The sequence below is a fragment of the Triturus cristatus genome, chromosome 4_2 (assembly GCF_964204655.1).
Source record: "Triturus cristatus chromosome 4_2, aTriCri1.1, whole genome shotgun sequence".
NCBI lineage: Eukaryota > Metazoa > Chordata > Amphibia > Caudata > Salamandridae > Triturus > Triturus cristatus.
In genome coordinates, this window is record NC_140586.1 from 708,458,625 (window position 1) to 708,483,445 (window position 24,821).

The following is a 24,821-nucleotide window of genomic DNA, read 5'->3' on the forward strand; positions in this document are numbered from 1 at the left end:
CAGTAGCTGGCTGGCATTGTTTTTGAACACAGATTTGCCTGTTTAAATGATTACTTACCAGAATACCCAGCTTTTTAATAGTTCAGTATTCTCAAACCTTTTACACTTATTGTCGCAAACCTTTTTTTTTGTGTGCCTTCACAGAGCACTTCAGTTGAGTCGTGGACAGACTGATAGTCAATAAGTTTGATTACAGCATGTAATAACCACTGTAGCCCCGGGGTGGGAGGTAGCCCTCTCTGGGTGTGTATGGTGAAGAAGCAATATAGTATAATCAGTGAAACAAATTCCTTTTTTTCCCCCAAGCAATTCTTTGTATTTCAGTAAAATCACAAATGGAATATACACATGGTATCATTGCTTGTGCATGATCTATTAACCTTGCAAAATGATAATGTTACAACAACATACTAAGGTAGTCTTTTGTTAAATGAAGGTCAGGTTCCAAAGACCAGGAAATCACGGTGAAGAAAAAGGCCAGTGGGTGAGAGCCGAAAGTGAAGGGGTAGAAGAAAGAATAACTGAAGGGAAGGATAGAAATGTGCAGCACAACAGACAATACAATCTGGAACCCGCAATAGCAAGTGGAATAAATTCAAACGGTAGATTATTGGAGACATTAGTAGGTACCAATCGTAATTTAAAAGAAATACTATAGGCAACATCTTGGTATCAGAGGCTATTTCTCTATGCTGATGACATTCTTCTATATATCGCTGATCCGGAGTCCTAACTTGTAGGGTTTTACTGTGTTTGGAAAATACTCAGCTTTCATTCTTATATAGACGGACTCTGTAGTGTTCCATTTTTTCGAGTGTTGCTATCAGTCACATTTAAAGTGCCCTTTCAAAGTGGAAATTGATAGCTTCTGTTATCTGGACATGTATGTAACGCTCAGTCAAGGGGAATCTATGAGTGGGCCCTGGATGTTCTGCTAAGAAACGTTAGGACAGATGTCGAGTGTTGGAGGCACCTGGGCTGGGCTACCCTTTATTAAATGATTGCTCTCATTATATTTCTGTACGTTCTTCTAAAAATATGATGGGGTGTTAGAGATGGGATCTTTATCAATAATAAAATATCAATGTTTTGCAGCCGGATTTCAATTGTAAAACATTTATTCATTAAATACCAATTTAGTATATGGAAGGTACGCCTACAACATGCCCCTTACAGATACCAAATCAGTATCTATTCTCAATCTCTTTTTAGGAGTCGGAAAAACTTTCCGAGTTATTAAAAGGGATTAATATATAAGCAAAATCATTTTAATGGTCTCAAACAATGAATTGAAGTGCTTCCGACCATTAAAATAATTATTACATCTGGCCCTATTACTTCTAAAAAAAATTTATGACATCAAAGATCAATAGCAAGTGTAAAAGAAATCAATTCAGTAACAAACTTTATAGTTAATATGAATTGCAATTCTTTCTTAAAATACAGCATTTGATTCGTAATTTTGTAATGCACATTTTATATTCTAGACCTGGAACACATTGAAGGACAACTTCAGACAGAGGAATTTAATGTGAGTATATGCTTTAAAAAAAATATGATTATAATGCATTGAATACGTTCCTTTTTGATGATTTGGATGTTAGACCATAAAAGAGTGAAAAAAGATTGAAACAGCTGCTCTTTCTTGCAACTCATGGAGGTGTTTTACAATTGCCCTAAAGAACATGTCCTAATTACGTCAATGGAAGGTTCAAGTTTTGTTTATTTATTTGTCCACGTTCTTTATAAGGTCAAACCTAGCCACAAGGGAAAAGGAATTTTCTCTGACTCATACGTGAACAATTTGTAAAGTAATCCAGTTGGTAATGAACAGAACATATACACTAGTTTGAAGATAAAGTTACTACCAACTGTTAGAAGAATTACTTATTCAAACAGTGTTTTGCACCTCACACATATTGCATGTTCTCAAAGGGGGCTGATCTTTCTGGGCAAGCATCAGCTAAATAATGCCCAATGCTCAAGTTGGTAAAGTACACTGACCAAGTCATGGCCCAAACTAAAACCATTACTAAGCCACTGCTCTGGCAAATCAGTCCTACAACTACTTTGATCCCAGAAACCTTTGTGCCCTGTGTAATAAAGTGACACTCCTCAGTCCATTCTTTAAATTTCTGCCATACAGTTTTACTTTAACTTTTGCCAGACACCACCAGGGCATCGACTTGGCAGAAGGTTGAATGTGTTGTGGCCTATATCCTAGGTCTCCATCCCTTGGCTAACATCCTAGACCAGAGTCTTTTGAGGCCAAGACCCATCTGACAAAATGTTTTAGGTGTAAGGACACCCTCCTGATAAAAGTTTCTAGTACCTGGTACTCCTCATCAACAACCATAAATGTCCCCAATTCCGATGGCAAATCATTTTTAAGGTGGGGAAATAATTTCAAAAAGTGTTTAGCAAACCATAGTTTGTGGGTGACTGCAGTTCGGTGTCAGAGGCTTACCACACAGTTCGAACAAAAAGTCTCCAAAAAGAATTACCCAAAAATGCACAACGGTGGTGGGCGTGGCCAGGTGACAACGAAGATGGCTGCTAGTTAACGAGGCTCTCGCGGACCGCTACCTTCCGCATCAATTAATCTATAAATAATCTCCGGGTCTCGAGCAAACATCGACCGCTTTCAGCGAGACTGGAGGAGAAAAAATCACCTGCAGCCTTCAGAGGGCCGTCTGCATCGGGCTCACGTGAGGCGGCGAAGCTGCAGCTCTGGGAAGGAGGCGGGGCGCTACCTCATGACGGAGTGTAACAGCTGAATCGAGAAACAGCGAGCGTGCGGCCCGGCTATCGGTGAAGTGCGCCCCCAAGTGGAGACTAAAGGAAATGGCCACCCAACACCGCAAAACAATGCAGGAGGAGCGGGGGGCCAGAGACGAGGCCTGGTCACAGAGGCAGGCCCCGGGCAGACAGTCTTCAAACAAACAGAGGAACCCAGATCAGATTTGGAGGGTCTGCAGTGTGAGAAAGCAGGTAAGGGACCTGGGATGCCGAAGGTGAGGTGTAGCCCAGATTAAATACTCTGTGGCTTGCTCGTTTCTGGGGGGAGCATGAGGAAATATACGGCGAGAACACCGCTCCAGTAAATTGAGGGGCTCCCAGAAAACTCATCACCCCCTGTGCTATCGGGAGAACCAAACTGCTGACTGCCAGGGGTCTCCCCTAAGACGACAAATCTGTGCGGTGAGGCAATGGAAAACGTGGACGGGCTGGCCTATGAGTGTGGTAGGTCCAGCAGTGCAAACAAAGGAGGGGTCCAATACCCATCGCCCTGCCTAAATAACAAACTGGTAACCTCAAAAAACCAATGGGGGGGGACATATGGCTTTCACTAGCACCTGTGCGAGACCACCCTGGGTGCCACTGAGCTTCCCTTCTATGTGTCGAAGACCTTGAATCCTCCAAAGAGTGATTGACGGCAAGGAGGGGAAATTGGCGGTGCCAAGGGGATCAATAAGTAGAGTGGGGCTCCATAATACCACTGGGAAGCAGATCCCTTATCCTTGGGGGAACCCAACAGGCTGAGTGAGGTACTACTGCCTCACGGCTAGGCGCCAGTTGTTACCCAGGAGGGACACAGTGCCTGAGCCAGGGATGAAAATCTCCTTCCCGTGCTAAAGGACATAAGGAAACGCTCCAAACCAAGCTTGACAAATGTACGATGTTAAAGCCCCCCGAAACAGAGATGGCGGCTTCAGCCAAGACCGTCGCCTCAGTGGAACAGGTGACTAGACAAGGAGACCCCACTCTAAAAGACATAATGGAGGCAATTAGTGGAGTGTGCACCTCACTTGAACATCGAATGGACTTGATTACCACAGAGATTACTCTTATCAGGGCTGACCTTCAAAAAATAAATGACCATGGAAACCGTCACTAGTGAGCTCCAATCTGACTCAAACTCTGAAACAACAAATTAAAGGACTGCAAACCTCCAGTCATATTCTGGAAATGAAACTTGATGAATACGAAGGCCGATCTAGCCATAATAATGTCAGAATTTTGGGAGTTCCCGAACGAGCTGAGGGGCCCTCTGCAGACCTGTTTGTGGAAGATCTAGTCACAAACTATTTCCAACTGTGGGGCCTTTTCAACTTTTTCTCGGTCGAAAGAGCCCACAGGTTCTGGGGGCGCAGTCCAAAGCCAGGGGCGCATCCTAGGCCCCTGCTAGCCTGGCTGTTCAACTTCCGAGATCAAGTCTCCATATTACAAACCGAACATAGTGCCCCGCCGGTTCAATATGAAAACTGTACTATATCTCTTTTTCCCGGACTTTACAGTCAAAGTGCAAAGGCAAAGGAGATCCTTTCTAGATATTAATAAGGTGCTATGATATAAAGGGGTGAAATACTCCATGTTATTCCCAGTAAAACTGCGGATTGAGGCGGAAGGAAAGACATGGTTCTTTGAGACTCCAGAAATGGCACACGAATGGCTCAACGGTTGGAGAACAGTAGGTGGGAACAGTCCTAGACCACGACGTGAGAAGCCCCACAAAAAGACAGACGAATACGAATACGGAGACCGCAGCATCAAAACTGTGAATATCAAGGACAAAGATAACTGATCTGCTAGATATGGCCTAATGGCGGCTCAGTCTGTGCCTCAGATGACAAGGAGAGACGGGCCCAGTGGACCTCAGGCCAAGTGGCAAAGCAGTGTCTACTGGACACTATCCTTTATAAGTAGAACAAATAATGTAGATACTGTGATAGGAATTAGGAGGACAGGGGTCTGTGCTCTTGCGCAATGTGCACCCCCCTCTTTTTCTTTTTGTAGACAAGTTGGGAATGGGGTGACAGGCACTCTGCATAGTTGGGGGAGCGGGTAGTTTTAAACCCGGATTGCAGGGAGGTGCGATTCATGTTTTGTGTTCTTATTATTTATACTGTAAATGACATGAAGGGTAAAAGTGGCAATACTAGGTGGGCGCGTGCCTCGCCCTTTGAAGCATGCGGGAAAAACCTTGCAAAGATCCTCCTGAAGCACTGCAAGGGTAAGAATAGGAACTTGGGGCCAGAACTTGGGCAAATATTGCCAGACTCTCCCCGCATGAAAGCCGGATCACATGGGAGGAATTATTGTACAAACTCCACACTAGCCACAATAGACACATCATCAGTAATAACATTAAAACAGTAATAAAGTTGAAATGCAAGACAATAAAAATCCCAAAATAAATTAGAACAAGCATTTGCAATGCAATAGGTCTCGCATTTGCATTATTTTGAGCTATTGACATTGTAAATGACAATGTTTTTTTTTTTTCTTTTTTAAAACATAAATAAAAGGCATTGCATTTACAATGCCAATAGCTTAAACTCTTGTAAATGCCAGACCTATTGCATTGCATTTATACGAGTTTGAGCTATTGGCATTGTATTAGTTCGTTAAGTATAACATTAAAGCAAATGGCATCCATATCAAACATGGCAAAAAGAGAAAATTATGTGGCGTCACTCTTGCAAGACATTATCAATGGAAGGAGTTAAAAAGGTATTCTTCTCCAAGGGAGTGTTCTCGCTGGCGCTGCTGGCAGGCCCGGTCTTATGTGCCTGGCCGGGTGTGTTATGTGCCTAGTCGGCCATTGTTGTTAACTCGCACAGATCTGTTGCTGCATAGTCACAGCAAAGGCTTGATTGGAAATGCAAAGTCCCTGTTTGGGTGCGGGCGGGCGGGGGACCAAAAGTGTAAACAAAATGTGTGCCAATACCCATCATCTCAGCATTCCCAGTGTGTCCTTGCCCCTCCCCCACCCAGGCCCCCCATTATGCTCCATTCAGGCTAAAAGTGATCGGGCCCTTCCTCGGCACAGAGGCTTGGGGCTCTTCACGGGGAGGCCGAGGGGTTCGGGGCTCTTAAAGGTCGCCTCGCACAAAGCGATCATTTAGGGGGGTGATGTGTCCATTAAACGTGGCCTGCGACGCCTTATCCGTTTTTAGAGAGAGATTATGAGGTGTAGGCCTACTCGGGTAACCAGTGGCGCAATATCAATTGCAAATCCATCCCAGGGGCAGAATAGGGGGGCTCCACAGCTGCAGAGCAATATTCACCCCTTATTCGTAAGCAAAACATAAAGCAAGTTGGAGAGCAGAGAGGCCACTTCATCGCAGTGCGGCAAACCAGCAGGTACTTCACAGGGCTGGCGCGGCTGTAGGACAACTTTTCGAGGGGGAAAGAGAGACCGGGCTTATTTGGGGTTGTCAAAACAGCTAAAAATAACCTGAATACCTCCATTATTTAAACACACGACTCCAAGCGCTGTTTTGCCCACCCAAGCGCTGCATGGAAAGGGTGGGGGGGGGGAGAGAAAGGACACGGATGTTATAGATCACGGATACTCATAGTACGGCCTGTGGGCCGCCAGCGGCCCGGCAAGCCTTGCTTGGCGGTCCACATACCTTGGAGACATCCTACCTATGTTTAAAAAATTAAATAGTGTTGGCAAACACTGCCGGTTGCAGCAGCCCGGATTCTGAGACTCGGCTCTGTGGGGGCCGGGGGATTCCAGTGATTGTCAAAGTGAAGATGCAGGGGCCTAAGAGGTGCAATACAACAAAGCTTTATTAACATGTAAATGGTCTTTTAAAGACCTGTGAAGTACGGCTGTGTGTGTGCGCTGGGAAGCTGTCTCAGTGTGGCTGTGTGTGCGCGCTGGGAAGCTGTCTCAGCCCGGGCTGACACACACACACACACACACACACACACACACACAGGGGGTGAGATGACAGAGGGTGACGGAGGGAGGGAGAGGGAGATAGAGGGAGAGGGAGGGAGACAGAGGTTGACAGAGGGTGACAGAGAGAGGGAGACAGAGAGGCGCAGTCTGGGGGAGACCAAGGGAGGGAGGCGGAGGGAGAGGAAGGGAGGCAGAGAGGGAGGCAGAGAGGGAGGCAGAGAGGGAGGCAGAGAGGGAGGCAGAGAGGGAGGCAGAGAGGGAGACGGAGAGGCAGAGGGAGGGAGAGGCAGAGGGAGGGAGAGGGAGAGGGAGAGGGAGAGGGAGAGGGAGAGAGGGAGGGGGACGGAGGGAGGGGGACGGAGGGAGGGGGACGGAGGGAGGGGGACGGAGGGAGGGGGACGGAGGGAGGGGGACGGAGGGAGGGGGACAGAGGGAGGGGGACAGAGGGAGGGGGACAGAGGGAGGGGGACAGAGGGAGGGGGACAGAGGGAGGGGGACGGAGGGAGGGGGACGGAGGGAGGGGGACGGAGGGAGGGGGACGGAGGGAGGGGGACGGAGGGAGGGGGACGGAGGGAGGGGGACGGAGGTCGGAGGGAGGGGGACGGAGGGAGGGGGACGGAGGGAGGGGGACGGAGAGACGGAGATGGAGAGACGGAGATGGAGAGACAGAGATGGAGAGACGGAGATGGAGAGACGGAGATGGAGAGACGGGGTCGGAGGGAGGGAGGGAGACGGAGGGAGGGAGGGAGACGGAGGGAGGGAGGGAGACGGAGGGAGGGAGGGAGACGGAGGGAGGGAGGGAGACGGAGGGAGGGAGGGAGACGGAGGGAGGGAGGGAGACGGAGGGAGGGAGGGAGACGGAGGGAGGGAGACAGAGGGAAGGAGACAGAGGGAAGGAGACAGAGGGAAGGAGACAGAGGGAAGGAGACAGAGGGAAGGAGACGGAAACAGGGAAGGAGACGGAAACAGGGAGGGAGACGGAAACAGGGAGGGAGACGGAAACAGGGAGGGAGACGGAAACAGGGAGGGAGACGGAGACCGGGAGGGAGGGAGACGGAGGGAGGGAGGGAGATGGAGGGAGGGGGACGGAGGGAGGGAGGGGGACGGAGGGAGGGAGGGGGACGGAGGGAGGGAGGGGGGGAGAGAGACGGAGGGAGGGAGGGAGGGAGAGAGACGGAGGGAGGGAGGGAGACGGAGGGAGGGAGGGAGGGAGACGGAGAGAGGGAGGGAGACGGAGAGAGGGAGGGAGACGGAGAGAGGGAGGGAGACGGAGAGAGGGAGGGAGACGGAGGGAGGGAGACGGAGGGAGGGAGGGAGACGGAGGGAGGGAGGGAGACGGAGGGAAGGAGGGAGACGGAGGGAAGGAGACGGAGGGAAGGAGACGGAGGGAGAAAGATGGAAACAGGGAGGGAGACGGAGACCGGGAGAGGGAGGGAGAGGGAGGGAGGGGGGCAGAGGGAGGGAGAGAGACCGGAGGCGAGATGGAGAGACGGAGGGAGGGAGACGGAGGGAGGGAGACAGAGGGAGGGAGGGAGACAGAGAGGGAGACAGAGGGAGGGAGACAGAGGGAGGGAGACAGAGGGAGGGAGAGGGAGGGAGGGGGGCAGAGGGAGGGAGAGAGACCGGAGGCGAGATGGAGAGACGGAGGGAGGGAGACGGAGGGAGGGAGACAGAGGGAGGGAGGGAGACAGAGAGGGAGACAGAGGGAGGGAGACAGAGGGAGGGAGACGGAGGGAGGGAGACGGAGGGAGGGAGACAGAGAGGGAGAAAGAGGGAGGGGGACAGAGGGAGGGGGACAGAGGGAGGGGGACAGAGGGAGGGGGACAGAGGGAGGGGGACAGAGGGAGGGGGACAGAGGGAGGGGGACAGAGGGAGGGAGACAGAGGGAGGGAGACGGAGGGAGGGAGACGGAGGGAGGGAGACGGAGGGAGGGAGACGGAGGGAGGGAGACGGAGGGAGGGGGACGGAGGGAGGGGGACGGAGATGGAGAGACGGACACAGAGGGAAGGAGACAGAGGGAAGGAGACAGAGGGAAGGAGACAGAGGAAGACCGAGGGAGGGAGACCAAGGGAGAGAGGGAGGGAGACGGAGGGAGGGAGACGGAGGGAGGGAGACGGAGGGAGGGAGACGGAGGGAGGGAGACGGAGGGAGGGAGACGGAGGGAGGGAGACGGAGGGAGGGAGACGGAGTAAGAGACAGAGGGAGGGAGACGGACGGAGGGAGGGAGAGGGAGACAGAGGGGGACAGAGGGAGGGGGACAGAGGGAGGGGGACAGAGGGAGGGAGACAGAGGAAGACCGAGGGAGGGAGACCAAGGGAGAGAGGGAGGGGGACGGAGGGAGGGGGACGGAGGGAGGGGGTCGGAGGTCGGAGGGAGGGGGACGGAGGGAGGGGGGACGGAGGGAGGGGGACGGAGGGAGGGGGACGGAGGGAGGGGGACGGAGGGAGGGGGACGGAGGGAGGGGGACAGAGGGAGGGGGACAGAGGGAGGGGGACGGAGGGAGGGGGGACGGAGGGAGGGGGGACGGAGGGAGGGGGGACGGAGGGAGGGGGACGGAGGGAAGGAAACGGAGGGAAGGAAACGGAGGGAAGGAAACGGAGGGAAGGAAACAGAGGGAAGGAAACAGAGGGAAGGAAACAGAGGGAAGGAAACAGAGGGAAGGAAACAGAGGGAAGGAAACAGAGGGAAGGAAACAGAGGGAAGGAAACAGAGGGAAGGAAACAGAGGGAAGGAAACAGAGGGAAGGAGACACAGGGAGGGAGACGGAGACCGGGAGGGAGGGAGACGGAGGGAGGGGGGAGAGAGACGGAGGGAGACGGACGGAGGGAGGGAGACGGAGGGAGGGAGACGGAGGGAGGGAGACGGAGGGAGGGGGGCGGAGGGAGGGGGGCGGAGGGAGACGGAGGGAGGGAGACGGAGGGAGGGGGGCGGAGGGAGACGGAGGGAGGGAGACGGAGGGAGGGGGGCGGAGGGAGAGGGAGGGAGACGGAGGGAGGGGGGCGGAGGGAGAGGGAGGGAGACGGAGGGAGGGGGGCGGAGGGAGGGGGGCGGAGGGAGGGGGACGGAGGGAGGGGGGCGGAGGGAGGGGGACGGAGAGAGACGGAGATGGAGAGAAGGAGACAGAGAGAAGGAGACAGAGGGAAGGAGACAGAGGGAAGGAGACAGAGGGAAGGAGACAGAGGGAAGGAGACAGAGGGAAGGAGACAGAGGGAAGGAGACAGAGGGAAGGAGACAGAGGGAAGGAGACAGAGGGAAGGAGACAGAGGGAAGGAGACAGAGGGAAGGAGACAGAGGGAAGGAGACAGAGGGAAGGAGACAGAGGGAAGGAGGGAGACGGAAACAGGGAGGGAGACGGAAACAGGGAGGGAGACGGAAACAGGGAGGGAGACGGAAACAGGGAGGGAGACGGAAACAGGGAGGGAGACGGAAACAGGGAGGGAGACGGAAACAGGGAGGGAGACGGAAACAGGGAGGGAGACGGAAACAGGGAGGGAGACGGAAACAGGGAGGGAGACGGAAAGAGGGAAGGAGACGGAAACAGGGAAGGAGACGGAAACAGGGAGGGAGACGGAGACCGGGAGGGAGGGAGAGAGACGGAGGGAGGGAGGGAGACGGAGAGAGGGAGGGAGACGGAGAGAGGGAGGGAGACGGAGAGAGGGAGGGAGACGGAGAGAGGGAGGGAGACGGAGAGAGAGAGACGGAGGGAGGGAGACGGAGGGAAGGAGACGGAGGGAAGGAGACGGAGGGAAGGAGACGGAGGGAAGGAGACGGAGGGAAGGAGACGGAGGGAAGGAGACGGAGGGAGAAAGACAGAAACAGGGAGGGAGACGGAGACCGGGAGAGGGAGGGAGAGGGAGGGAGGGGGGCAGAGGGAGGGAGAGAGACAGGAGGCGAGATGGAGAGACGGAGGGAGGGAGACGGAGGGAGGGAGACGGAGGGAAGGAGACGGAGGGAGGGAGACGGAGGGAGGGAGACAGAGGGAGGGAGACAGGGGACGGGGAGGGAGAGGGAGTCGGAGGGAGTCAGAGGGAGAGAGAGACAGAGGGAGAGATGGAGAGACGGAGGGAGGGAGACTGAGGGAGGGAGACTGAGGGAGGGAGACTGAGGGAGGGAGACTGAGGGAGGGAGACTGAGGGAGGGAGACTGAGGGAGGGAGGGAGACGGAGGGAGGGAGACGGAGGGAGGGAGACGGAGGGAGGGAGACGGAGGGAGGGAGACTGAGTAAGAGAGACGGAGTAAGAGACGGACGGAGGGAGGGAGAGGGAGACAGAGGGGGACAGAGGGAGGGGGACAGAGGGAGGGAGACAGAGGGAGACAGACGGAGGGAGGGAGAGAGACAGACGGAGGGAGGGAGAGACAGAGGGAGAGAGACAGAGGGAGAGAAAGACAAAGGGAGAGAAAGACAGAGGGAGAGAAAGACAGAGGGAGAGAAAGACAGAGGGAGAGAAAGACAGAGGGAGAGAAAGACAGAGGGAGAGAAAGACAGAGGGAGAGAAAGACAGAGGGAGAGAAAGACAGAGGGAGAGAAAGACAGAGGGAGAGAAAGACAGAGGGAGAGAGAGACAGAGGGAGAGAGAGGGAGGGAGGGAGGGAGACGGAGGGAGGGGGACAGAGGGAGGGAGGGAGAGAGACAGGGAGGGAGACGGAGGGAGGGGGATGGAGGGAGACGGGGAGGGAGGGAGACGGGGAGGGAGGGAGGGAGACGGAGGGAGACGGAGACGGAGGGAGGGAGACGGAGGGAGGGAGACGGAGGGAGGGAGACGGAGGGAGGGAGACGGAGGGAGGGAGACGGAGGGAGGGAGACGGAGGGGGAGAGACGGAGGGAGACAGAGGGAGGGAGACAGAGGGAGGGAGACAGAGGGAGGGAGACAGAGGGAGGGAGACAGAGGGAGGGAGACAGGGGGAGGGAGACAGGGGGAGGGAGACAGGGGGAGGGAGACAGGGGGAGGGAGACGGGGGAGGGAGACGGGGGAGGGAGACGGGGGAGGGAGACGGGGGAGGGAGACAGGGGACGGGGAGGGAGAGGGAGTCGGAGGGAGTCAGAGGGAGAGATGGAGAGACGGAGGGAGGGAGACTGAGGGAGGGAGACTGAGGGAGGGAGGGGGACGGAGGGAGGGGGACGGAGGGAGGGGGACGGAGATGGAGAGACGGACACAGAGGGAAGGAGACAGAGGGAAGGAGACAGAGGGAAGGAGACAGAGGAAGACCGAGGGAGGGAGACCAAGGGAGAGAGGGAGGGGGACGGAGGGAGGGAGACGGAGGGAGGGAGACGGAGGGAGGGAGACGGAGGGAGGGAGACGGAGGGAGGGAGACGGAGGGAGGGAGACTGAGTAAGAGAGACGGAGTAAGAGACAGAGGGAGGGAGACGGACGGACGGAGGGAGGGAGAGGGAGACAGAGGGGGACAGAGGGAGGGGGACAGAGGGAGGGAGACAGAGGAAGACCGAGGGAGGGAGACCAAGGGAGAGAGGGAGGGGGACGGAGGGAGGGGGACGGAGGGAGGGAGACGGAGGGAGGGGGTCGGAGGTCGGGGGTCGGAGGTCGGAGGGAGGGGGACGGAGGGAGGGGGGACGGAGGGAGGGGGACGGAGGGAGGGGGACGGAGGGAGGGGGACGGAGGGAGGGGGGACGGAGGGAGGGGGGACGGAGGGAGGGGGGACGGAGGGAGGGGGACGGAGGGAGGGGGACGGAGGGAAGGAAACGGAGGGAAGGAAACGGAGGGAAGGAAACGGAGGGAAGGAAACGGAGGGAAGGAAACGGAGGGAAGGAAACAGAGGGAAGGAAACAGAGGGAAGGAAACAGAGGGAAGGAAACAGAGGGAAGGAAACAGAGGGAAGGAAACAGAGGGAAGGAAACAGAGGGAAGGAAACAGAGGGAAGGAAACAGAGGGAAGGAAACAGAGGGAAGGAAACAGAGGGAAGGAAACAGAGGGAAGGAGACAGAGGGAGGGAGACGGAGACCGGGAGGGAGGGAGACCTGGAGGGAGGGAGATGGAGGGAGGGAGATGGAGGGAGGGAGATGGAGGGAGGGAGATGGACGGAGGGGGACGGACGGAGGGAGGGAGGGAGACGGAGGGAGGGAGGGAGACGGAGAGAGGGAGGGAGACGGAGAGAGGGAGGGAGACGGAGAGAGGGAGGGAGACGGAGAGAGGGAGGGAGACGGAGAGAGGGAGGGAGACGGAGAGAGGGAGGGAGACGGAGAGAGGGAGGGAGACGGAGGGAGGGAGACGGAGGGAGGGAGACGGAGGGAAGGAGACGGAGGGAAGGAGACGGAGGGAAGGAGACGGAGGGAGGGAGACGGAGGGAAGGAGACGGAGGGAGAAAGACAGAAACAGGGAGGGAGACGGAGACCGGGAGAGGGAGGGAGAGGGAGGGAGGGGGGCAGAGGGAGGGAGAGAGACAGGAGGCGAGATGGAGAGACGGAGGGAGGGAGACGGAGGGAGGGAGACGGAGGGAGGGAGACGGAGGGAGGGAGACGGAGGGAGGGAGACGGAGGGAGGGAGACGGAGGGAGGGAGACAGAGGGAGGGAGACAGGGGACGGGGAGAGAGAGGGAGTCGGAGGGAGTCAGAGGGAGAGAGAGACAGAGGGAGAGATGGAGAGACGGAGGGAGGGAGACTGAGGGAGGGAGACTGAGGGAGGGAGACTGAGGGAGGGAGACTGAGGGAGGGAGACGGAGGGAGGGAGACGGAGGGAGGGAGACGGAGGGAGGGAGACGGAGGGAGGGAGACGGAGGGAGGGAGACGGAGGGAGGGAGACGGAGGGAGGGGGACGGAGGGAGGGGGACGGAGATGGAGAGACGGACACAGAGGGAAGGAGACAGAGGGAAGGAGACAGAGGGAAGGAGACAGAGGGAGGGAGACAGAGGGAGACAGACGGAGGGAGGGAGAGAGACAGACGGAGGGAGAGACAGAGGGAGAGAGACAGAGGGAGAGAAAGACAAAGGGAGAGAAAGACAGAGGGAGAGAAAGACAGAGGGAGAGAAAGACAGAGGGAGAGAAAGACAGAGGGAGAGAAAGACAGAGGGAGTGAAAGACAGAGGGAGTGAAAGACAGAGGGAGAGAAAGACAGAGGGAGAGAGAGACAGAGGGAGAGAGAGGGAGGGAGGGAGGGAGACGGAGGGAGGGGGACAGAGGGAGGGAGGGAGAGAGACAGGGAGGGAGACGGAGGGAGGGGGATGGAGGGAGACGGGGAGGGAGGGAGACGGGGAGGGAGGGAGGGAGACTGAGGGAGACGGAGACTGAGGGAGGGAGGGAGACGGAGGGAGGGAGACGGAGGGAGGGAGACGGAGGGAGGGAGACGGAGGGAGGGAGACGGAGGGGGAGAGACGGAGAGGGAGAGAGGGAGGGAGACAGAGGGAGGGAGACAGAGGGAGGGAGACAGAGGGAGGGAGACAGAGGGAGGGAGACAGGGGGAGGGAGACAGGGGGAGGGAGACAGGGGGAGGGAGACAGGGGGAGGGAGACAGGGGGAGGGAGACAGGGGGAGGGAGACAGGGGGAGGGAGACAGGGGGAGGGAGACAGGGGACGGGGAGGGAGAGGGAGTCGGAGGGAGTCAGAGGGAGAGATGGAGAGACGGAGGGAGGGAGACGGAGGGAGGGAGACGGAGGGAGGGAGACTGAGGGAGGGAGGGGGACGGAGGGAGAGACAGGGAGGGAGGGAGAGGGAGACAGGGAGGGAGGGAGGGAGACCGAGGGAGAGAGAGAGACAGAGGGAGGGAGGGAGAGAGACAGAGGGAGGGAGAGAGACAGAGGGAGGGAGAGAAACAGAGGGAGGGAGACGGAGGGAGACGGAGGGAGGGAGACGGGAAGACGGAGGAAAGGAGAGGGAGACGGAGGGAGGGAGGGAGGGAGACAGAGGGAGGGAGACAGAGGTAGGGAGACAGGGGACGGGGAGGGAGAGGGAGTCGGAGGGAGTCAGAGGGAGAGATGGAGAGACGGAGGGAGGGAGACGGAGGGAGGGAGACTGAGGGAGGGAGACTGAGGGAGGGAGACTGAGGGAGGGAGGGGGACGGACGGAGGGAGAGACAGGGAGGGAGGGAGAGGGAGACAGGGAGGGAGGGAGGGAGACCGAGGGAGAGAGAGAGACAGAGGGAGGGAGGGAGAGAGACAGAGGGAGGGAGAGAGAGAGACAGAGGGAGGGAGACGGAGGGAGACGGAGGGAGGGAGACGGAGGGAGACGGAGGGAGGGAGACAGGGGGAGAGACGGAGGGAGGGAGACGGAGGGAGGGAAACTGAGGGAGGGAGGGGGACGGAGGGAGGGGGACGGAGGGAGGGGGACGGACGGAGGGGGAGACAGGGAGGGAGAGGGAGGGAGGGAGGGAGACGGAGGGAGAGAGAGGGAGGGAGGGAGAGAGAGGGAGGGAGGGAGAGAGAGGGAGGGAGACAGAGAGACAGAGGGAGGGAGACAGAGGGAGACAGAGACAGGGAGGGAGACAGGGAGGGAGACAAAGACAGGGAGGGAGACAGAGACAGGGAGGGAGACAGAGACAGGGAGGGAGACAGGGAGGGAGACAGAGACAGGGAGGGAGACAGGGAGGGAGACAGAGACAGGGAGGGAGACAGGGAGGGAGACAGAGGGACAGACAGACAGAGGGACAGACAGACAGAGGGACAGACAGACAGAGGGACAGACAGACAGAGGGACAGACAGACAGAGGGACAGACCGACAGAGGGACAGACAGACAGACAGAGACAGAAAGAGGGACCAACAGACCGAGGGACCGACAGACCGAGGGACCGACAGACCGAGGGACCGACAGACCGAGGGACCGACAGACCGAGGGACCGACAGACCGAGGGACCGACAGACCGAGGGAGGGACAGACCGAGGGAGGGACAGACCGAGGGAGGGACAGACAGAGCGAGGGACCGACGGACAGACAGAGGGAGGGACAGACAGACAGAGGGAGGGACAGACAGACAGAGGGAGGGACAGACAGAGGGAGGGACAGACAGACAGAGGGAGGGACAGACAGACAGAGGGAGGGACAGACAGACGGAGGGAGGGACAGACAGACAGAGGGAGGGACAGACAGACAGAGGGAGGGACAGACAGACAGAGGGAGGGACAGACAGAGGGAGGGACAGACAGACAGAGGGAGGGACAGACAGACAGAGGGAGGGACAGACAGAGGGAGGGAGGGACAGACAGACAGAGGGAGGGACAGACAGAGGGAGGGACAGACAGACAGAGGGAGGGACAGACAGACAGAGGGAGGGACAGACAGACAGAGGGAGGGACAGACAGAGGGAGGGACAGACAGAGGGACGGACAGACAGAGGGACAGACAGACAGAGGGACAGACAGACAGAGGGACAGACAGACAGAGGGACAGACAGACAGAGGGACAGACAGACAGAGGGACAGACAGACAGAGGGACAGACAGACCGAGGGACAGACAGACAGAGGGACAGACAGACAGAGGGACAGACAGACCGAGGGACAGACAGACCGAGGGACAGACAGACGGAGGGACAGACAGAGAGAGGGGGACGGAGGGAGAGACGGGGAGGGAGAGACGGGGAGGGAGACACGGGGAGGGAGACACGGGGAGGGAGACACGGGGAGGGAGACACGGGGAGGGAGACACGGGGAGGGAGACACGGGGAGGGAGACAGGGGACGGGGAGGGAGAGGGAGTCGGAGGGAGTCAGAGGGAGAGAGAGACAGAGGGAGAGATGGAGAGACGGAGGGAAGGAGACGGAGGGAGAAAGACGGAAACAGGGAGGGAGACGGAGACCGGGAGAGGGAGGGAGAGGGAGGGAGGGGGGCAGAGGGAGGGAGAGAGACAGGAGGCGAGATGGAGAGACGGAGGGAGGGAGACGGAGGGAGGGAGACGGAGGGAGGGAGACGGAGGGAGGGAGACGGAGGGAGGGAGAAGGAGGGAGACAGAGGGAGGGAGACAGAGGGAGGGAGACGGAGGGAGGGAGACGGAGGGAGGGAGACGGAGGGAGGGAGACGGAGGGAGGGAGACGGAGGGAGGGAGACGGAGTAAGAGACAGAGGGAGGGAGACGGACGGACGGAGGGAGACGGACGGACGGAGGGGGACGGACGGAGGGGGACGGACGGAGGGGGACGGACGGACTGAGGGGGACGGACGGAGGGGGACAGAGGGAGGGGGACAGAGGGAGGGGGACAGAGGGAGGGAAAGACAAAGGGAGACAGAGGGAGACGGAGGGAGGGAGAGAGACAGACGGAGGGAGGGAGAGACAGAGGGAGAGAGACAGAGGGAGAGAAAGACAAAGGGAGAGAAAGACAGAGGGAGAGAAAGACAGAGGGAGAGAAAGACAGAGGGAGAGAAAGACAGAGGGAGAGAAAGACAGAGGGAGTGAAAGACAGAGGGAGTGAAAGACAGAGGGAGTGAAAGACAGAGGGAGTGAAAGACAGAGGGAGTGAAAGACAGAGGGAGAGAAAGACAGAGGGAGAGAGAGACAGAGGGAGAGAGAGGGAGGGAGGGAGGGAGACGGAGGGAGGGGGACAGAGGGAGGGAGGGAGAGAGACAGGGAGGGAGACGGAGGGAGGGGGATGGAGGGAGACGGGGAGGGAGGGAGACGGGGAGGGAGGGAGGGAGACGGAGGGAGGGAGACGGAGGGGGAGAGACGGAGAGGGAGAGAGGGAGGGAGACAGAGGGAGGGAGACAGAGGGAGGGAGACAGAGGGAGGGAGACAGGGGGAGGGAGACAGGGGGAGGGAGACAGGGGGAGGGAGACAGGGGGAGGGAGACAGGGGGAGGGAGACAGGGGGAGGGAGACAGGGTCGGAGGGAGTCAGAGGGAGAGAGAGACAGAGGGAGAGATGGAGAGACGGAGGGAGGGAGACGGAGGGAGGGAGACGGAGGGAGGGGGACGGAGGGAGGGGGACGGACGGAGGGGGAGACAGGGAGGGAGAGGGAGACAGGGAGGGAGGGAGGGAGACCGAGGGAGAGAGAGAGACAGAGGGAGGGAGGGAGAGAGACAGAGGGAGGGAGAGAGACAGAGGGAGGGAGACGGAGGGAGACGGAGGGAGGGAGACAGGAAGACGGAGGAAAGGAGAGGGAGGGAGGGAGGGAGACAGAGTGAGGGAGACAGAGGTAGGGAGACAGAGGGAGGGAGAGAGACAGGGGGAGAGATGGAGAGACGGAGGGAGGGAGACGGAGGGAGACGGAGGGAGGGAGACTGAGGGGGGGAGGGGGACGGAGGGAGGGGGACGGAGGGAGGGGGACGGACGAAGGGGGAGACAGGGAGGGAGGGAGAGGGAGGGAGGGAGGGAGACGGAGGGAGAGAGAGGGAGGGAGACGGAGGGAGAGAGAGGGAGGGAGAGAGAGGGAGGGAGACAGAGAGAGACAGAGGGAGGGAGACAGAGGGAGACAGAGACAGGGAGGGAGACAGAGACAGGGAGGGAGACAGGGAGGGAGACAGAGACAGGGAGGGAGACAGGGAGACAGAGACAGGGAGGGAGACAGGGAGGGGAGACAGAGGGACAGACAGACAGAGGGACAGACAGAGGGACAGACAGACAGAGGGACAGACAGACAGAGGGACCGACAGACCGAGGGACCGACAGACCGAGGGACCGACAGACCGAGGGACCGACAGACCGAGGGACCGACAGACCGAGGGACCGACAGACCGAGGGACCGACAGACCGAGGGAGGGACAGACCGAGGGACCGACAGACCGAGGGAGGGACAGACCGAGGGACCGACAGACCGAGGGAAAGACAGAGGGAGTGAAAGACAGAGGGAGAGAAAGACAGAGGGAGAGAGAGACAGAGGGAGAGAGAGGGAGGGAGGGAGGGAGACGGAGGGAGGGGGACAGAGGGAGGGAGGGAGGGAGAGAGACAGGGAGGGAGACGGAGGGAGGGGGAGGGAGGGAGACGGGGAGGGAGGGAGACGGGGAGGGAGGGAGACGGGGAGGGAGGGAGACGGGGAGGGAGGGAGACGGGGAGGGAGGGAGGGAGACAGAGGGAGGGAGACAGAGGGAGGGAGACAGAGGGAGGGAGACAGAGGGAGGGAGACAGGGGGAGGGAGACAGGGGGAGGGAGACAGGGGGAGGGAGACAGGGGGAGGGAGACAGGGGGAGGGAGACAGAGTCGGAGGGAGTCAGAGGGAGAGAGAGACAGAGGGAGAGATGGAGAGACGGAGGGAGGGAGACGGAGGGAGGGAGACGGAGGGAGGGAGACTGAGGGAGGGAGACTGAGGGAGGGAGGGGGGCGGAGGGGACGGACGGAGGGGGAGACAGGGAGGGAGGGAGAGGGAGACAGGGAGGGAGGGAGGGAGACCGAGGGAGAGAGAGAGACAGAGGGAGGGAGGGAGAGAGACAGAGGGAGGGAGAGAGACAGAGGGAGGGAGACGGAGGGAGACGGAGGGAGGGAGACAGGAAGACGGAGGAGAGGGAGACGGAGGGAGGGAGGGAGACAGAGGGAGGGAGACAGAGGTAGGGAGACAGAGGGAGGGAGAGAGACAGGGGGAGAGATGGAGAGACGGAGGGAGGGAGACGGAGGGAGGGAGACGGAGGGAGGGAGACGGAGGGAGGGAGGGGGACGGAGGGAGGGGGACGGACGGAGGGGGAGACAGGGAGGGAGGGAGAGGGAGGGAGGGAGGGAGGGAGACGGAGGGAGGGAGACGGAGGGAGGGAGACGGAGGGAGAGAGACGGAGGGAGAGAGAGGGAGGGAGACGGAGGGAGAGAGAGGGAGGGAGAGAGAGGGAGGGAGACAGAGAGAGACGGAGGGAGACAGAGACAGGGAGGGAGACAGGGAGACAGAGACAGGGAGGGAGACAGGGAGGGAGACAGAGGGACAGACAGACAGAGGGACAGACAGACAGAGGGACAGACAGACAGAGACAGAAAGAGGGACCAACAGACCGAGGGACCAACAGACCGAAGACCGAGGGACCAACAGACCGAGGGACCGACAGACCGAGGGACCGACAGACCGAGGGAGGGACAGACCGAGGGACCGACAGACCGAGGGACCGACAGACCGAGGGACCGACAGACCGAGGGACCGACAGACCGAGGGAGGGACAGACCGAGGGAGGGAGGGACAGACAGACAGAGGGAGGGACAGACAGACAGAGGGAGGGACAGACAGAGGGAGGGACAGACAGAGGGAGGGACAGACAGAGGGAGGGACAGACAGAGGGAGGGACAGACAGAGGGACAGACAGACAGAGGGACAGACAGAGAGAGGGGGACGGAGGGAGAGAGGGGGAGGGAGACACGGGGAGGGAGACCGGGGAGGGAGAGGGAGTCGGAGGGAGTCAGAGGGAGAGAGAGACAGAGGGAGAGATGGAGAGACGGAGGGAGGGAGACGGAAGGAAGGAGACGGAGGGAGAAAGACGGAAACAGGGAGGGAGACGGAGACCGGGAGAGGGAGGGAGAGGGAGGGAGGGGGGCAGAGGGAGGGAGAGTGACAGGAGGCGAGATGGAGAGACGGAGGGAGGGAGACAGAGGGAGGGAGACAGAGGGAGGGAGACGGAGGGAGGGAGACGGAGGGAGGGAGACGGAGGGAGGGAGACGGAGGGAGGGAGACGGAGGGAGGGAGACGGAGGGAGGGAGACGGAGGGAGGGAGACGGAGGGAGGGAGACGGAGGGAGGGAGACTGAGTAAGAGAGACGGAGTAAGAGAGACGGAGTAAGAGAGACGGAGTAAGACGGACGGAGGGAGGGAGAGGGAGACAGAGGGGGACAGAGGGAGGGGGACAGAGGGAGGGAGACAGAGGGAGACGGAGGGAGGGAGAGAGACAGACGGAGGGAGGGAGAGAGACAGACGGAGGGAGGGAGAGAGACAGAGGGAGAGAAAGACAAAGGGAGAGAAAGACAGAGGGGGAGAAAGACAGAGGGAGAGAAAGACAGAGGGAGAGAAAGACAGAGGGAGAGAAAGACAGAGGGAGTGAAAGACAGAGGGAGAGAAAGACAGAGGGAGAGAGAGACAGAGGGAGAGAGAGGGAGGGAGGGAGGGAGACGGAGGGAGGGGGACAGAGGGAGGGAGGGAGAGAGACAGGGAGGGAGACGGAGGGAGGGGGATGGAGGGAGACGGGGAGGGAGGGAGACGGGGAGGGAGGGAGGGAGACGGAGGGAGGGAGACGGAGGGAGGGAGACGGAGGGAGGGAGACGGAGGGAGGGAGACGGAGGGGGAGAGACGGAGAGGGAGAGAGGGAGGGAGACAGAGGGAGGGAGACAGAGGGAGGGAGACAGAGGGAGGGAGACAGGGGGAGGGAGACAGGGGGAGGGAGACAGGGGGAGGGAGACAGGGGGAGGGAGACAGGGGACGGGGAGGGAGAGGGAGTCGGAGGGAGTCAGAGGGAGAGAGAGACAGAGGGAGGGAGACGGAGGGAGGGAGACTGAGGGAGGGAGACTGAGGGAGGGAGGGGGACGGACGGAGGGGGAGACAGGGAGGGAGGGAGAGGGAGACAGGGAGGGAGGGAGGGAGGGAGACCGAGGGAGAGAGAGAGACAGAGGGAGGGAGGGAGAGAGACAGAGGGAGGGAGAGAGACAGAGGGAGGGAGACGGAGGGAGGGAGACAGGAAGACGGAGGAAAGGAGAGGGAGACGGAGGGAGGGAGGGAGACAGACGGAGGGAGACAGAGGTAGGGAGACAGAGGGAGGGAGAGAGACAGGGGGAGAGATGGAGAGACGGAGGGAGGGAGACGGAGGGAGGGAGACGGAGGGAGGGAGACGGAGGGAGGGAGGGGGACGGAGGGAGGGGGACGGACGGAGGGGGAGACAGGGAGGGAGGGAGAGGGAGGGAGGGAGGGAGACGGAGGGAGAGAGAGGGAGGGAGACCGAGAGAGACAGAGGGAGGGAGACAGAGGGAGACAGAGACAGGGAGGGAGACAGGGAGGGAGACAGAGACAGGGAGGGAGACAGGGAGGGAGACAGAGACAGGGAGGGAGACAGGGAGGGAGACAGAGACAGGGAGGGAGACAGGGAGGGAGACAGAGGGACAGACAGACAGAGGGACAGACAGACAGAGACAGAAAGAGGGACCAACAGACCGAGGGACCGACAGACCGAGGGACCGACAGACCGAGGGACCGACAGACCGAGGGAGGGACAGACCGAGGGAGGGACAGACCGAGGGACCGACAGACCGAGGGAGGGACAGACAGAGGGAGGGACAGACAGACAGAGGGAGGGACAGACAGACAGACAGAGGGAGGGACAGACAGACAGACAGAGGGAGGGACAGACAGACAGACAGAGGGAGGGACAGACAGAGGGAGGGACAGACAGAGGGAGGGACAGACCGAGGGACAGACAGACCGAGGGACAGACAGACGGAGGGACAGACAGAGAGAGGGGGACGGAGGGAGAGAGGGGGAGGGAGACACGGGGAGGAAGACGGAGGGAGGGGGAGAGAGACGGGAGGGAGACGGAGGGAGGGGGAGAGAGACGGGAGGGAGACGGAGGGAGGGGGAGAGAGACGGGAGGGAGATGGGGAGGGAGACGGGAGGGGGAGGGAGACGGGAGGGGGAGGGGGGAGGGAGACGGGGAGGGAGATGGGGAGGGAGACAGAAACGGGGGGAGAGAGATGGGGGAGAGAGACGGAGGGAGAGAGACGGAGGGAGAGAGACGGAGGGAGAGAGACGGAGGGAGAGAGACGGAGGGAGGGAGACGGAGGGAGGGAGACGGAGGGAGAGAGACGGAGGGAGGGAGACAGGGAGGGAGACGGAGGGAGGGGGAGAGAGACGGGAGGGAGACGGAGAGAGACGGGAGGGAGACGGAGGGAGGGGGAGAGAGACGGGAGGGAGACGGAGGGAGGGGGAGGGAGACGGGAGGGAGACGGGGAGGGAGACGGGAGGGGGAGGGAGACGGGGGAGGGGAGGGAGACGGGAGGGGGAGGGGAGGGAGACGGGGAGGGAGATGGGGAGGGAGACAGAAACGGGGGGAGAGAGACGGGGGAGAGAGACGGGGGAGAGAGACGGGGGGAGAGAGACGGGGGGAGAGAGACGGGGGGAGAGAGACGGGGGAGAGAGACGGGGGGAGAGAGACGGGGGAGAGAGACGGGGGGAGAGAGACGGAGGGAGGGAGACGGAGGGAGGGAGACGGAGGGAGGGAGACGGAGGGAGAGAGACGGAGGGAGGGAGAGAGACAGGGGGAGAGATGGAGAGACGGAGGGAGGGAGGGAGACGGAGGGAGGGAGGGAGACGGAGGGAGGGAGGGAGACGGAGGGAGGGAGGGAGACGGGGAGGGAGACAGGGAGGGAGACAGAGACAGGGAGACAGGGAGGGAGACAGAGACAGGGAGACAGAGACAGGGAGACAGGGAGGGAGACAGAGACAGGGAGACAGACAGAGGGAGAGAGACAGACAGAGGGAGAGACAGACAGAGGGAGAGACAGACAGACAGACAGAGGGACAGACAGACAGAGGGACAGACAGACAGAGGGACAGACAGACAGAGGGACAGACAGACGGAGGGACAGACAGACGGAGGGACAGACAGACGGAGGGACAGACAGACGGAGGGACAGACAGACGGAGGGACAGACAGACGGAGGGACAGACAGACGGAGGGACAGACAGACGGAGGGAGGGACAGACAGAGGGAGGGAGGGACAGACAGAGGGAGGGAGGGACAGACAGAGGGGAGGGACAGACAGAGGGAGGGAGGGACAGACAGAGGGAGGGACGGAGACGGAGGGGGAGAGAGACGGGGAGGGAGACGGGGAGGGAGGGGGAGGGAGAGGGGGAGGGAGACGGGAGGGGGAGGGAGACGGGAGGGGGAGGGAGACGGGGGGAGAGAGACGGGGGGAGAGAGACGGGGGGAGAGAGACGGGGGGGAGAGACGGGGGAGAGAGACGGGGGGAGAGAGACGGGGGGAGAGAGACGGAGGGAGAGAGACGGAGGGAGAGGGAGGGAGGGAGAGAGACGGAGGGAGAGAGACGGAGGGAGAGAGACGGAGGGAGAGATGGAGAGACAGGGACGGGGACAGAGGGACGGGGACAGAGGGACGGGGACGGAGGGACGGAGACGGAGGGACGGAGACGGAGGGACGGAGACGGAGGGACGGAGACGGAGGGAGACGGAGGGAGGGAGAGGGAGGGAGGGAGACAGGGAGGGAGGGAGAGGGAGACGGGGAGGGACGGAGGGAGACGGAGGGAGAGGGAGACAGGGTGGGACGGAGGGAGACAGAGGGAGGGAGGGAGACAGAGGGAGGGAGAGAGACAGAGGGAGGGAGAGAGACAGAGGGAGGGAGAGAGACAGAGGGAGGGAGAGAGACAGAGGGAGGGAGAGAGACAGAGGGAGGGAGAGAGACAGTGGGAGGGAGAGAGACAGTGGGAGGGAGAGAGACAGTGGGAGGGAGAGAGACAGTGGGAGGGAGAGAGACAGAGGGAGGGAGAGAGACAGAGGGAGGGAGAGAGACAGAGGGAGGGAGAGAGACAGAGGGAGGGAGAGAGACAGAGGGAGGGAGAGAGACAGAGGGAGGGAGAGAGACAGAGGGAGGGAGAGAGACAGAGGGAGGGAGAGAGACAGAGGGAGGGAGAGAGACAGAGGGAGGGAGAGAGACAGAGGGAGAGAGACAGACAGAGGGAGACAGACAGAGGGAGACAGACAGAGGGAGACAGACAGAGGGAGACAGAGACAGGGAGACAGAGACAGGGAGAGAGACAGAGACAGGGAGGGAGACAGAGGGAGACAGAGACAGGGAGGGAGACAGAGGGAGACAGAGACAGGGAGGGAGACAGAGGGAGACAGAGACAGGGAGGGAGACAGAGGGAGACAGAGACAGGGAGGGAGACAGAGGGAGACAGAGACAGGGAGGGAGACAGAGGGAGACAGAGACAGGGAGGGAGACAGAGGGAGACAGAGACAGGGAGGGAGACAGAGGGAGACAGAGACAGGGAGGGAGACAGAGGGAGACAGAGACAGGGAGGGAGACAGAGGGAGACAGAGACAGGGAGGGAGACAGAGGGAGACAGAGACAGGGAGGGAGACAGAGGGAGACAGAGACAGGGAGGGAGACAGAGGGAGACAGAGACAGGGAGGGAGACAGAGGGAGACAGAGACAGGGAGGGAGACGGGGAGGGAGACAGACAGAGGGACAGACAGACAGAGGGAGGGACAGACAGACAGAGGGAGGGACAGACAGACAGAGGGAGGGACAGACAGACAGAGGGAGGGACAGACAGACAGAGGGAGGGA

The 24,821-nt window shown here is 60.0% G+C and overlaps 1 protein-coding gene across 2 annotated transcripts in view; it reads left to right on the forward strand.

Moving 5' to 3' along the window:
* The window catches only part of IFT25 (intraflagellar transport 25), a 202,232-nt gene that overhangs the window by 123,266 nt on the left and 54,145 nt on the right, over positions 1 to 24,821 (forward strand). For both annotated transcript variants that reach the window (XM_085602581.1, XM_085602582.1), the window contains one exon: positions 1,488 to 1,531. In XM_085602581.1, the coding sequence (XP_085458707.1) occupies positions 1,488 to 1,531 (44 nt within the window). The remainder of the gene's footprint in view (positions 1 to 1,487; positions 1,532 to 24,821) is intronic.